A 13,040-nucleotide genomic window follows, 5' to 3' on the forward strand; every position below is an offset into this window, starting at 1 on the left:
ATAATTTGAGGGCCTATTTTTTTCTTTTCTTCGTGCCTTACAGCCCTGCTTTCTCTGAACCATCTTTTCCCCTGCTGAAATCAGTATTGAAGAAGTGGCTGTAAAGTGATGAAATGAGCTTTAGGGAGTTCAGTGCACGATGTACATGCTCATTTCTGTTCAGAGAGGATGGAAAAGGCACACCAAAAAGATTAGTTGCTTTTAGTACAGTCTTTGAAAATAGAGACAGAAATTACTCAACCAAACCTTTCCCCACACTTCATGATTACAGGGATGTAGAATAGAAGCAAGCAACTGTTTCTTTTGTGAGCCCTGCTTTCCCTTGGTATGAGTCTCCTTTTATATGGAAGCTTAGCTACCTAGGCAGTTCGGGTTTCTCTAGATAAAGACTTTTAATCTTGCTGACATCCCCTGCACTCAGGGAAAGATGGAATCCCTGAAATGACAGACAACTGTTAGAATCTCCTATGAAGTATGGGGAGATAACCAGAGAAAGGATTTTCTACAAGCACAGGTCAGGCAGGTGTTCTGTGTAATTCAGGCTGGGTCATGTGGCTCTAAAGGGAAGGAGTACGACTTGTTGTGTGTACTGAAATGACATTTATGTGTTTACGTTGTTGCCAAGAAGAGAACTATACATACATTGCTGTACGTACATTGCCTGTTTGGGCTTAAGCTTCCACAGGGATGTTCTGAAGCTCCCACTCTTCAGATTTCACAGTGTTTGTAGTTAGAGAAACATACTGTTCAAAAGTATTTCAGAACAGCATCTGGAAATAAAGGCAGCTGACAACTTTGTAAAATGCTGAATCACCACATCTAAAGGTGTGGCTACGTATTATTGAATTAGTAGCACAGTGATGCTTAGAACAAGTTTGACATTGGCTATGGTAAAGAGCATGGAAGCTTACTGTGACTGCTGATAGTGATTATGGGCTGGTAAAGTGGATGCAATATGAAATCCCTCTTAAATGAAACTGCTATACTATTAAAAATAAGCTCTCTCTCGAAGCTATGATAGAGTGTGGTGAGCACCTTAAAGATTAGTGGACTTTTACATCAGTATTTCTAAACCGATTCCTTAACTGTTGGCCATCAACATGGCTGTCACACATGGCCTGCAACTGATCTGTGGTCCAGCCCTAATGAAAAGAAACAATTGAATTATCAACTTTATGCATTTGTCTTGTTAATTTTAAGAGTGTGTGAGGGTTGGCAGCAATCTCTTGACCTAGAAGTTGAAGAATTATGTTAGTGTAGGATTCCTTGAGTAACCTTTTGTTCCTAGAAGTTTAGAGTTACAAAGTATTAACAGTTCATTGGCAGAAAGGTGTGGTCACTCTGTGGTATCTTTTCAGGCTGACTACTTTGGTTGAAATATCTGAGTAGCTCTTTATAAGATTTAGCAATGGAAACAAAAAGACCAAAAAAAGCTCCAAAAGGAATTAGCTGTAATCTATGGAGAACAGTGCTTCTGACGGAGTTCTGACCTTCTTTGAAGAGAGGGACCTGCCGATGTTGAAGGAACTTTAATTTTTTCTTCCACTTTGTGGATAGAGTAGGGGGTCTTGCTAATGGATGCAATTGCAGCAGACAGTCTGTATGACTGCATCAGATTGATTAGCTGGGTCCTGGTTACTGCTGCGAGTGGTGATTATGCCAGTACAGCTGCTCTCTCCTTTTATGTACTAATTACTACACGCACGGATGTCATCACCCTTAACACTGCATGGAGTTGTCCCATTAGCGTGGGAGTGGGAAGCAGCAGGGGAGGGGAGCTCTTCAGCATGACAAGCTGTTTGGAATTGAATGGAATGGAGTGGAATGATGAAGCAACTATTCTGACACAGAATTTTAAAGCCATCTTGTCTTTGAGATTCAGCCCTCAGCCAACACTTGCAGGTTGTCAGAACCAGACTCATGTTCTTGGGGGAGCACTTTCCATGGGGTGCTGTTTACTGCAAAGCACCCGGGTGTTCAGCTGTAGCCAGCAAGTCTCCTACCTTGGCATGGCTGGTTACAGAGCGTGTGGGACAACAGCTATATAAGGTGACCTGCCTGTGGAGAGGAGGTTGTGGCTAGGCCAGGAAGGTGGCTTCTGGAACTGTGGTACCTTGCAAAGCCATTTTCAGGAGAAATCGTTTGTTTCTGACTAGCCAAAGAAGGATATGATGGAAGACCCTTGCAGTTTTTAAGATATTTAGAATGCTTATTTTACAAATTTATGCTCCTAGCTCTGGGGGACCCCTCCCTTTCCCCTCCTTCTTCCTCCTCCTCCAAATCCAGTCTTCCCATCTCCGAGTGCACCATAATCTCCATGGTAACAGGTGCTACCATCGTACATCTGATTTTCCCCCCCCTTCTTTTTCTCCCCTTGCTTTTCCCTCCCTGATTTCCCAGCAAGCAAGGTGCGTGTGTGTGAGTTAATGGGACAGTCATGGCAGAGATGGGTAAGAGCTAGATAAACCCCTAAGGACCTGTTCCTTCCATCCAAACACCGACATTGTCTGAATACACTAACTGCTGAGTGATAGCCAGGGCAAAGAGTGACCAGCTTCTGTCCTATAGAGAAATCTGTAAGGACATTTTCTCCTCTAATGTGGCCACCTCAGAGGAACCAATTACATGTGTTACTGGTGATGGTAAATAACGTAGCTCTATTGTTGTGCTCCTACTTACTTTGTTTGCATTCCAACGATGAGGATGAAGGTTCTGGGTAGTACCGGAGGGCATACAGTTAAATGGTTTCTGACTCAGGCATCTCAAACTGTCAAACAGACCAAATGTGCAGTGGACACTAGAGCTACGGAGAAAAACAGTCCCAGGTTGTTATGCTAGCTGATGAGTCCCATCCTAATGGATTCTAATTATTACTTCAGGCCACCTCAGCAGTGCAGTAGTCGTTGATCTGCATTCCTATCAACCTTTATCCTGTTGTTCCAGCACACGTTCGTTCCCTTCCCTGTTTCCTGGTCCAGCACCATCCCTGTTTCTGAAGAGTTTGGAAGAAAGGTTTTGGGATGATTGGATGCTTGCCAGAAAAATCTAATGAAAACATGTCTTTCAGCTTGGACTTATCTCACTGAAAATCTGGATTCGAAGTTTGTGTTACTTGCAGTGATTACAGGTTTAAATACAAGCTAAATTTCTGCAGAAATTCTGTCACAATTTGGTCTTGTAAATGCCAAGGTAGGTCCTTAGTCCTACACTTCTGAAGCCCTGATAGCCCAGTACACTGAAGCAGCTTGTCCCTGTCTATTCCTGGTAGCCAAACTGACTCATTACTGCTTTTTTCCATTCCCCATTCTTTGTTTTTATGATTTCCATGTGTTTTGGGGCTAAATGGACTGTTATCATATACCCAGTTCTGGTTGCTGGGTGGCAGGGTGTAGGAAAGCACTGTGCTGTACAAAAGGCATTGGCTTCCTGGAGTAGGAGCAGTACACTTCAGAAACCAAGCTAGTGCAGACCTTCGTGTGCACAGGGTTTTCACTCTCCTGCCTTAATGCAGCATTTGGCAAGCACTGGCTTGCAGCCATGCTAACTACCTGCAGTCTTAGCAACTCTTCAGCTTCTTACCTTTCTGCAGACAAAATGGATGGTGTTGGAAGCCGACCTGAACTGAGTCATTTGTTACTTATGTACTTGTGTTATTCTCATAATGACTATACTACTTGTCCCCATTATTTTGTTTAATTAGTTTGAATAAAAGGACTGTACAGCCCACTGAGTGACATGCAGGTTCTCCTGGGGACAGAACTACTTCTGCTTCACAGCTGTGTACCAGTCAGTCTATTAAATATTTAAGGGCACGTGTATGTGCATTTCTAGCAGCTGCTTACTCTCACTGTTGAATTAGTGGTTTCTTGCAACATCCTGTATAGTGACATGTCTCCATGGCCATCTGTGCTGCTGCAGGGTGATTTCACAGTTGTTTGAGCCTCCTTGCCTCTCCTGCCTTGTATTGTCCTGTCAAGTAATCTCTTGTTATTGTTTCAGAGAGTTTTCAACGTTCTGTACCCAATGCCTGCCGACCAGAGAAGACATGTCAGCATAAACTCTGCTCGCTGGCTGCCCGAGCCAGGCCTGGGATTGGCATATGGCACCAACAAAGGGGACCTGGTGATTTGCCGACCAGAGTAAGTGCTTGCTTTACATGGAGATATAACTGCTTTGGTCATTATATTCTGAGGGCACTGGGGATAACATGGCTTTTCACTGCCTGGGACACGGTGCTTGAGGGGCCCAAAAATCCCAATTCCTAACACTGCTTTTTGTTTGCCACACTGTTTACCTGAGTCTCTTACAATCAGTGTTTGTTTTGCTGATTATAAACTTCAGAGGCTGTTAGAAGTGCATCTCATTAGCTCATTTTATTTTCCATGACTTTCTAGAATTTCAAGATCCTTTATTTCTTATATGCCTACTACAGTGTCTTTCAGTCCCTGTGGATTTACGGACTTCTGAAAGTTTCCAGTGACTGCAGATGGCAGCTGTAACTAATATACTTGCTTTCCTCAGCATTAAAGAACCTCTTGAAGTTCACCAACAGATTAAAAGCTGCTGTCCTAGAATTATCAAATATTTGTTACATTATTCTGGCATGAGATTCTATGAACTACAAAGACTTTTGTCATAACTATGAGCAAGTCAGTGAATTATTTTGGTGTCCTCTCTAAAAGCCCAGTGATGTGACATGTAGACTTCAGTTCTCGTATTTATAAAGAGCTGTGAAGGGTCTAGCTGCCCCTCTTTAAGCTTGCAATTAAACACAAGCTAATTTAGATGTGGTGTGACACAGATGACCGAGTGAGCAGTGAAACATACTGCATGCAGTGTTCTTGAGGAGTCTCTGCATCGTATTTTGTTAAGACCTTTTTCTCCATTGTATTGTCAACTGTACTTTTGGAGCTGTGTTTCTTTTATGCTGCAGGAACACTTCACCGATTTCTCTGCTTCAGTTGTTTCCTGGTACTGAACTACCTTGGTATGCTTTTGGGTTACGCTTCACATGTTGAAGTTCCTTGTAACTTAAAATCTGGCGGCTAGAAACTTGCAGCACTGCTGGTGATTGTACCACTTGCATGTGGACTCCCATCTGTTGTGCATGACATCAGGCATGTGGTGCTTGAGGAAAGTCATATGGTCAGTGTAGAACCACTACCTTCAATCAGAATAAATATATACAGTTGTTAATAGTGACTAATTCAGTACAACCTTCTGGTGAAATCTGTGGTTGGAATTCAGATTGGATCGGTTTCTGTAGTACAAGATGCCAGCGCTTTTCAAACAGCCCTCTTGTTCTCTTGAACATAATCTTTCATCAAGGCCTTATTTATACACGAAGTTCAGCAAGATATTGTTATGGAATAAGCTATAATCACTCTCTTCCAGGATAAGTGGCTTTCCTTAAGAACAGTTGCCGTACTTTCTAAGAAGAAGAATTATTCAGGAATAATGGCTCTCTTCTTCTTGAACTTGAAAGCTCTTCCAAGTTATTATATATTCTAAGTATAGAGAAGTGATGAGAACCCAGGAAAATGAAGTCTTCCTGAGGATGGATTCTTTGATTGAATTCTATGGAATCTAGGTTAGTCTGGCTGTCCTGGCTTCACATGTCCCACATTAGATTTCCATTCCAGTGCTTGTGGTACCCCGAAACTGAGTGGCATGTCTCTTGGCACTTCACTAAGTACCCAACTGGAACACTTTCATAGTATCTTATGGGAGCACTACCAGTCCTTCTGCAGTATCTCTGTGAAACCTTCTTAGCTCAGCATGTTTCTAGGGCACTCTTCTGTCTCCTTACTTCTGTCCCAGCAACTTTATTAGAATTATGCCCAGTTCCAATGAAAATAGACCTATTGTATGTGAAGGTGGCTGTAGAAGTGAGAGATTTATTGGTGGTTTGACAGAAGTGCTTCAACAGATTTCCTGCTGGTGGATTGGAGTGATTGATGCTTCTAGTGATTATTGTAAATGTCACAAGGACTGGTGGGTTCTTTTTGGAGCAGAACACCTGATGAATTCTGTTCTTGACTGCATCATTTTATAGACCAACAACAGTCAAGAGTGACTTGTTAACCTCAGCTTGAAGGAGTAGATACTCACCAAGCTGTATAATTTGCGTTGAGGCACTAACATCACAACACACAAGTGAGTGAGGCTCTATCAGAGCAGAAGTGGCTTGCAGCTGTGATGTCTGTCTTACACCTACTTGAGAGATCTTCAGAGAAAGGAAAATGCCTGACATGTGGATGCTGTCTCAGTAAGTTCTTGGCTTAATAAACTTGGTTTGAGATTGGCATGTCTGATGACTTTAACTTGAAGAGTGAGGGGAAAAAGATGAAAAATATTTGTGTAGTTACAGTACAAAGTAATATAGAGGAAGAGAAATATTAAATAAAGGATTCAGCACTTGATAGAGTACTGTATGGAGGATAGCCCAGCAAACAGCAGGGATCAAGAAAACAGTGTACTGCTGAAACCCCACTGACTGTTCTAATTTGGCAAAGAAAACTGTGGTCAGTAGCAAACAACAGAGATGATTATAATTCCCTGGGTCTTTATTCCTATACACAATGGAGGCGTTTGAAACCAAGTACTACAGGAATCACATAAACAGATTGAAATAGCAGCTGTTCCTCAAATACAGGATTTAAATGAGTACACTGGAAGTACAAGACGACAAAAAAAAAAAGCATAACTTGAGGCTCCATAGACTCATAACGAGAGGCTATGCAAGCAGTCCTTCCAGAGTTCCAAAGAAACGTTAGTTAAAACTAAATGTTTTGGCCTATATTGCTAAGTTGGGGTAGCACTGATGTCAGTTTTTCTTGCAGATGGAAATGGGAAAGGTCAGGTTATCTTGGCAGTCCGTAATGTGAACTCGGTACACAGTTGAAGTCCTGGCTAAAGGAAAGAATACAACATGATTGACATCTGTACTCTGCCACAAAAGAGGTCGTTGACGGACTTCCTTAAAGAACCTGTTCTGGAACTGGTTAATTAATACTATTTACTCCAGTGGCTTGTAAGGGTGCACTAAATAAATTTGCTGATGGGACATTAGCTTTCTCACTGCAGAGAACAATCAAAAGTATTGCCCAAGAATTGAATCGCTATGAAAGTGACTGGAGTTACAGAAATGAGAACTTAATGGTACAAAGTACACTTAGTGACTAATGAAACTAAGCTCAGCAGTTAAAATGACGGAGGAGGAGAAAGACCCAAGGTTTTAGTTGATTGTAGGTGATTAAGCCATCAATACATGAGGCTGTAAAAAGAAAAAATTTAGTTCTCAGATGAGATACAAGACACTTAACAGCAGAGATAGCAAAATATCAGTACTTCTGTAGAAGAATCTAAATACATAAGCTGGAACCGTTTAAAATTCATCTGTGAACCAGCGCAGGAATTAAAAGCAGCAGATAGTGGGGTCAGGAGAGCATTTTATCTAAGAAAACCTATAGCTTGGGGTCTTTAGCAGGGCTAAAAAGGAGAGATAAGGTAAGATATATAGCCTTCCAAAAATATCCAAGAAAAGAGAACTGTTTAAGTGTATATCACAGAATGGGTGAGGTTTACCGTTGGAAGTCATCCAGTCCAATCTCCCTGCTCAAACAGGGTCCCCTACAGTGTATAACTCAGGATTGTGACCAGATGGCTTTTTAAAATCTCTGGGGAAGAAGACTCTACAATCTCTCTGAGCAACCTCTTCCAGTGCTCAGTCACCTGCACAGTAAAGGAGTTCTTCCTCATGTTTAGGTGGAACTTCATGTATTCCAGTTTCTGCCTATTACTTCTGGTGCTGTTGCTTAGCACCAGTGAGGAGAGGCTGGCTCCATCTTCTTGACACGCTCTCTTCAGTCCCCTAATCATCTCTGTAGCCCTCCACTGACTCACTGCAGGAACTCCATGTGTCTCTCATACTGAGGAACCCAGAACTGGACACGGAATTCCACGTGAGGCCTCAGCAGGGCTGAGTAGAGGGGCAGATCACCTCCCTTGACCTACTGGCAATGCTCATCCTAATGCATCCCAGGATACCATTGGCCTTGGCACAGGGTCACACTGCTGGTTCACGGACAGCTTGTTATCCACCAGGACCCCCACATCCTTCTCCGCAGAGCTGCTTTCCAGCAGGTTGGCCCCCAGCCTCCCCAAGTGTAGGACCCTGCATTTGCCTTTGTTGAATTTTGGAAGGTTCTTCTCTGCCCATCTCTGCAACCTGTTGAGGTCCTTCTGAATGGCAGACAACAGCACTCTGAGGTATTGGCCACTTCTCACAGCTTTGTATCATCAACGAACTTACTGAGGAGGCTCTCTGCTCCTTCATCCAAGTCACTAATGAATAATTTAAACAGTATTGGGCCCAGTATTGACCCTTAGCGGACAGCACTAGTTACAGGCTTCTGACTAGACCCTGTGCCACTGATCACAGCCCTCTGAGACCTGCCATTCTGCCACTTCTCAATCCACCTCACTGTCCACTCATCCAGCGCTTCCTGAGTTTGCCTGTGAGGATATCATGGGAGACAGTGTCACAAGTCAAGCTAAAGTCCAGGTAGACAACGTCAACTGTTCTCCCCTGTTTATGCAACCATTTTATACAACCCACTGTAGAAGGCAATCAGGTTTGTTAAGCGTGATTTCCTTTTGGTGAATCCATGCCTACTACTCCTGGTCACCTATATATATGAACATATTTCAGCTGTCATGCAGGTGAGCACATTACCACCTGGGTGTTTTGATAGTGGGATAGTGGGGCTAGCAGTTTGGAAATATATATACATATATATATATATATATATATATATATATACTTTTTATTAGAGAACAAAGAGGCACAAATTGACTATGACTAGGTTGTAACTGCAAAGTCGAGTAAAGTGGCAACCTGGTAATTTCTGCAATAGTTTGCAGAGACAAGTGTATGACTTGAATACTTGTGACTGATGGTGGGACAGAACTGCTGAGCCATGAGGCTGTTTCTGGTGTTTTAAACCAAAGGTCCACATCTAAACATGTGTTGACAAGTTGACTCTCAGAGCTGTTGTTCTGAATGGTAGTGAGGTGGTGACAGCCATGTTCATCCATACTTGGAAATGCACCTAATGGACCTGAAAGAAGCCTGTAAAAGACTGGAATTCATGAACAGTACAGTAGCTGTGAGGATGGAATAAATGTTTTTATTAGCCAAAGATTCAATCCCTGTCAGGGTTGCATTCTGGTGAGTAAAGGAAAGAAAGGACATTGTGTACCCACTTCCTTAGATTTCAGGATGACACTCAGCTCACTAAACTGAGCTATTAAAAAGCATCCATTTTTTTACTCTGCTTTTTATGGGATTAAGTTGGAAGAAACTTTTAATGTAACATCAGGAATGTTCCTCCTTTCCCAAACGCTCAGAGGCTAACCAACTTACATTGTGTACTAATATGTTATTTCTCACATGTAGTATTAGATACGGACTTGTACTGAAAACCCAAAAATCCCAGTCGTCGCTGAATAAATACTATTCTGACTACAGATAACAGATAGCAAAGGTGACAGAGCTGGTGTTCAGCAGTGTCTGCCCATCCTTCATATATTCATTTCTTTTTCTTTTTGTTTGTTTAGCTGCTGGTTTCACTTGCTCACAAATAAACAAACTATCGATTTGACAGCAGGTCTCTATATCCTGTAAAGAAAGTATTGTGTACTTTTCTTGCTGAACCTATGTCTTTAAGGAGAGAACCCAGGGGACTGGGTTCCTGCAGCTTTTAAAAACAACTTCATCTGCAAGTGACCAACAGGATAAAAAAATTTACTTTTCACTAGTCTGATCTTGGAGCTGGAGCAAGAGGACTCAGGTTTGTGGTTCACAGGCAAGTTCTGCTGATAGGAGAGTTTTGGCTCAGATGTGGCTTGGAAACAGGTTGAAGTCTTTATGAGGTTCTGACAGCCTTTTCTGTTTTCGAGGCTCCTGTAGCTCACTCTTGTCGTGATTATGAACTGGTAGACTTGCATACGTATTAGATCATGAGTCTGCTGTCTGCTTGCACACGGTTTCACATTACCATGTGGTAGTCTGTGCTTTTTGGATTTAAGATGAGTGGGTGTTCAGTCCAGAAGCGTGGTATTGAAAGGCTCTGAGGCTGCCATGTTTTAAAGGGTGGGCACCACTGAGCTAAATCAAGATGCTGAATTGATAACACTGGTGTTCCCTGGAAGAGCCATTTCACATGAAAACAGGAATCCCTTTAGGCACACCACTTGAGGTAGTGTATCCACTACCTCTGTTTGAGGTACCTCAAATAGAGGTAGTGGATACAAATAAAAGGGAAGGGAACTACCATGTACTACTCAACTGTGGCCTGGAGGTCTGTCACAGAAGGTGGTACAGAGCAGTGTGAATTCCCCCCACTCTGTTGTCCTGCTGCACGTTGACTCTTTTGCTTGTCTTCTAATGCTTTTTTAGCTTCCCCAGGGCTGCTTTTCCCTTACCCGATGTCCTTTGTAACCGTGACCAGTCATAATCCTCACTTAAGTTTTGTAAATCTTTCTTGAATTTGCATACTTCAGGGTTTGATTCAGTTCCTGAATCTTTGGGGTTTGCAGCATGGAATCAAATCCAGTGTCTGTGTTTTTCCAGTAGAAACACCTCTGCTGAACTAAAAAGGATTTTGATTCTTAGTGCTCATAACCTTTCCTATCCTGTGACATTCCAACAAGACTTCTCCCATTCAGAAAAAACCCTGGTGGGACATCTCAAACATTCATTACCTTCTAGAACAGTGAGACCAAAGTGGTGAGGAGCAGACTGCATGCTGCTTATTGCCTTTAGCTGGCTTCACTTAAGGAGAACTGCCATGGGAGAAAGGCAGGGGGGCCAAATATCAATTGTTTGTCGTTTCATTTTCAGTGTCCCCTCCCCCATTCTCAGGAGCATGTTCTGGGAGGGCTCAGTGCTCCTATGCTTTTAAAAATATGAATCCAAAAACCTCAGGGTTCCTGAGAAACTGTTTCAAAACCAAGCTCTCAAAACACCTTGTCTAGGGCTAGCTTTGTAATGCAGGCATCCCCAAGAGAGGAAGGATTTCTTCAGCAGTCAGAGCCTCTGGTAGTGGAATTCAAATACCCCTGAAGATGCATCTGGTTCAGAGGCAGCATCCCTTAGATTTCTCTCATTGGGAAGTAGGTGTGGAGAGTCTCAGACTGATTCAGTCTGCATATTCAATGTGCATATTTTAATTCTTTGTGGTGAGATCTGCCTCTAACGTGAAATTATTACAGGAAAATTCTCTTTACAGTAAATTCCTATGCTTTGCAAGGGATCATTGCATTTATCTTTCCATGCCAATCTATTATTTTTTTCTCCGAGAATTGCATATCCTCCCATCTACTGATGGGGACAATGTGTCTGCATCTAGTTATCAGCATTGGTAAGGAGATGGTAATCTATGCAGCTGCCTTGTGCGTCATGTCTCTCTGCTGGCTGGCTCCATTCCTCAGGCTCTTCAGCCTCTAGCCACGATGCCCCCAGCAGCATAAGCCCTGCTACATCCTTTGCCTCTTAAGAATAGCTTCTGGAGGATGGAGTAAACAAGGAGACAGAAGGAGGAGCTGTCTTCCTTCATGTGTAACCGGGGGATGATAGCAACCCTGCACAGGGAATGTTCTCACAACTGTTAACTGGGGTGGCTAGAGATACTAGTTATGTCCAAGTCCTCCCTGCATATGGCCTTTTGAAAGGCAGCATCTGCACAGTGGCCATTGACCATGGCTGAGGAAATGAATGCATGTCCTGGAATTTTGCCACCTGTTAACCACAAGATAAATTGAATTTCCTGAATGAGAGTAGAAGATGATTTTGATTGATAAAAGGAATGAAAAGGAGGGAAGATGGCCAATTTTGCACTATAGATGCATCCTGAAAGCCTATATTTGGATTTTGTTATTAAGTGAATTATTCCAAATTGTGCAGAGAAACCTAGGTAACCATTGCAGGTGCAAGAGAAGGGGAGTGGTAATATGAAGGCTTGAAACAGTGTTTCCATTCTGATACTGTTTTTTATTCCATTTCTATTTCTGTTTCTGTATGTGAATTCGATATCCAGGATGACTGATGGCATTAGATGGAAGTTACCCTCATAAAATTCCACTTAATATGTCTATGAATCCTAGAGGTAAATTTTGAGAGCTGCTTTAAGTCTTCACTTATTAGCAAGTTCATTTCCCTCACCCAGTTCTTCAATATATGCAGTAGCACTGACTGCTTAGTGACATTTATTTTCCACCATAAGAAAGGGAACTTGGTACCGAGCTCTGTGTTAAAGAAACATAACCTGCAACTTACCAGTTTGTGTGCTATGTCGCTGGGCTTCTGCAGGTCCATAGTAGTTCCCAGATTGGGTAGCAATCTAAGAGCACAGCCGTGTGTTGTAAAAACAAGTGCTTCACTTGTTTTTACTATCTATTCAGATCACACCTGCCACCTTTTCTTCCTTTATTTTTTTTTTAATTCTGTCTTCAAAAGCAGTTAAATTTCATGCAAGCAATTATTTGACTTAACTGCCTACTGCATGTGGATCACTCTCAACTGTTTTAATATATCGTCTTTTTTCTATTTGTTCTATTACTCTCTTTAAGGATAAAAGTTACACTTAGAAGACAGTAATTGTCACTTCAAGTATGGCTTTCTTTCTGATGAATGCTGCTAAGTTGACTTTTTTGGCCTTTTGTAATTTCCTCAGTTTTTTGTAACATTAAAAAACAGGTATGAGTGGCTCAAAAAAGCTAACTTTTAAAAACTTTTCTTAATGAGTGCAACTAGCTGCTATGTCTGGCTTCAGTTCTTATTCCCTAATTGCATAAGTACCCTTGGATATTTTATAATTGGAGACTTCAGAGAAGAAAATTCGGTATCTCAACCACTTTGAATCATTGTTGATTTTTGTCCTTAGCCTCACTAATGAATAGACCTTTTTTCATTCTAATACCATTTTCCTCATGTTTATTTTTAGAATGTCTTTCCCCTCTTTTGTAAGAGGAGTCGA

General features: G+C 42.0%; 1 protein-coding gene across 3 annotated transcripts in view; it reads left to right on the forward strand.

Moving 5' to 3' along the window:
• Positions 1-13,040, forward strand: part of AMBRA1 (autophagy and beclin 1 regulator 1) — a 121,394-nt gene that overhangs the window by 87,747 nt on the left and 20,607 nt on the right. For all 3 annotated transcript variants that reach the window (XM_027887067.1, XM_027887076.1, XM_027887082.1), the window contains one exon: positions 4,000-4,139. In XM_027887067.1, coding sequence (XP_027742868.1) covers positions 4,000-4,139 — 140 coding nt within the window. The remainder of the gene's footprint in view (positions 1-3,999; positions 4,140-13,040) is intronic.

Source organism: Empidonax traillii, unplaced genomic scaffold (genome assembly GCF_003031625.1).
Source record: "Empidonax traillii isolate 1590-97213 ecotype Southwest subspecies unplaced genomic scaffold, ASM303162v1 scaffold11:size2795301, whole genome shotgun sequence".
Taxonomy (NCBI): Eukaryota; Metazoa; Chordata; class Aves; order Passeriformes; family Tyrannidae; genus Empidonax; species Empidonax traillii.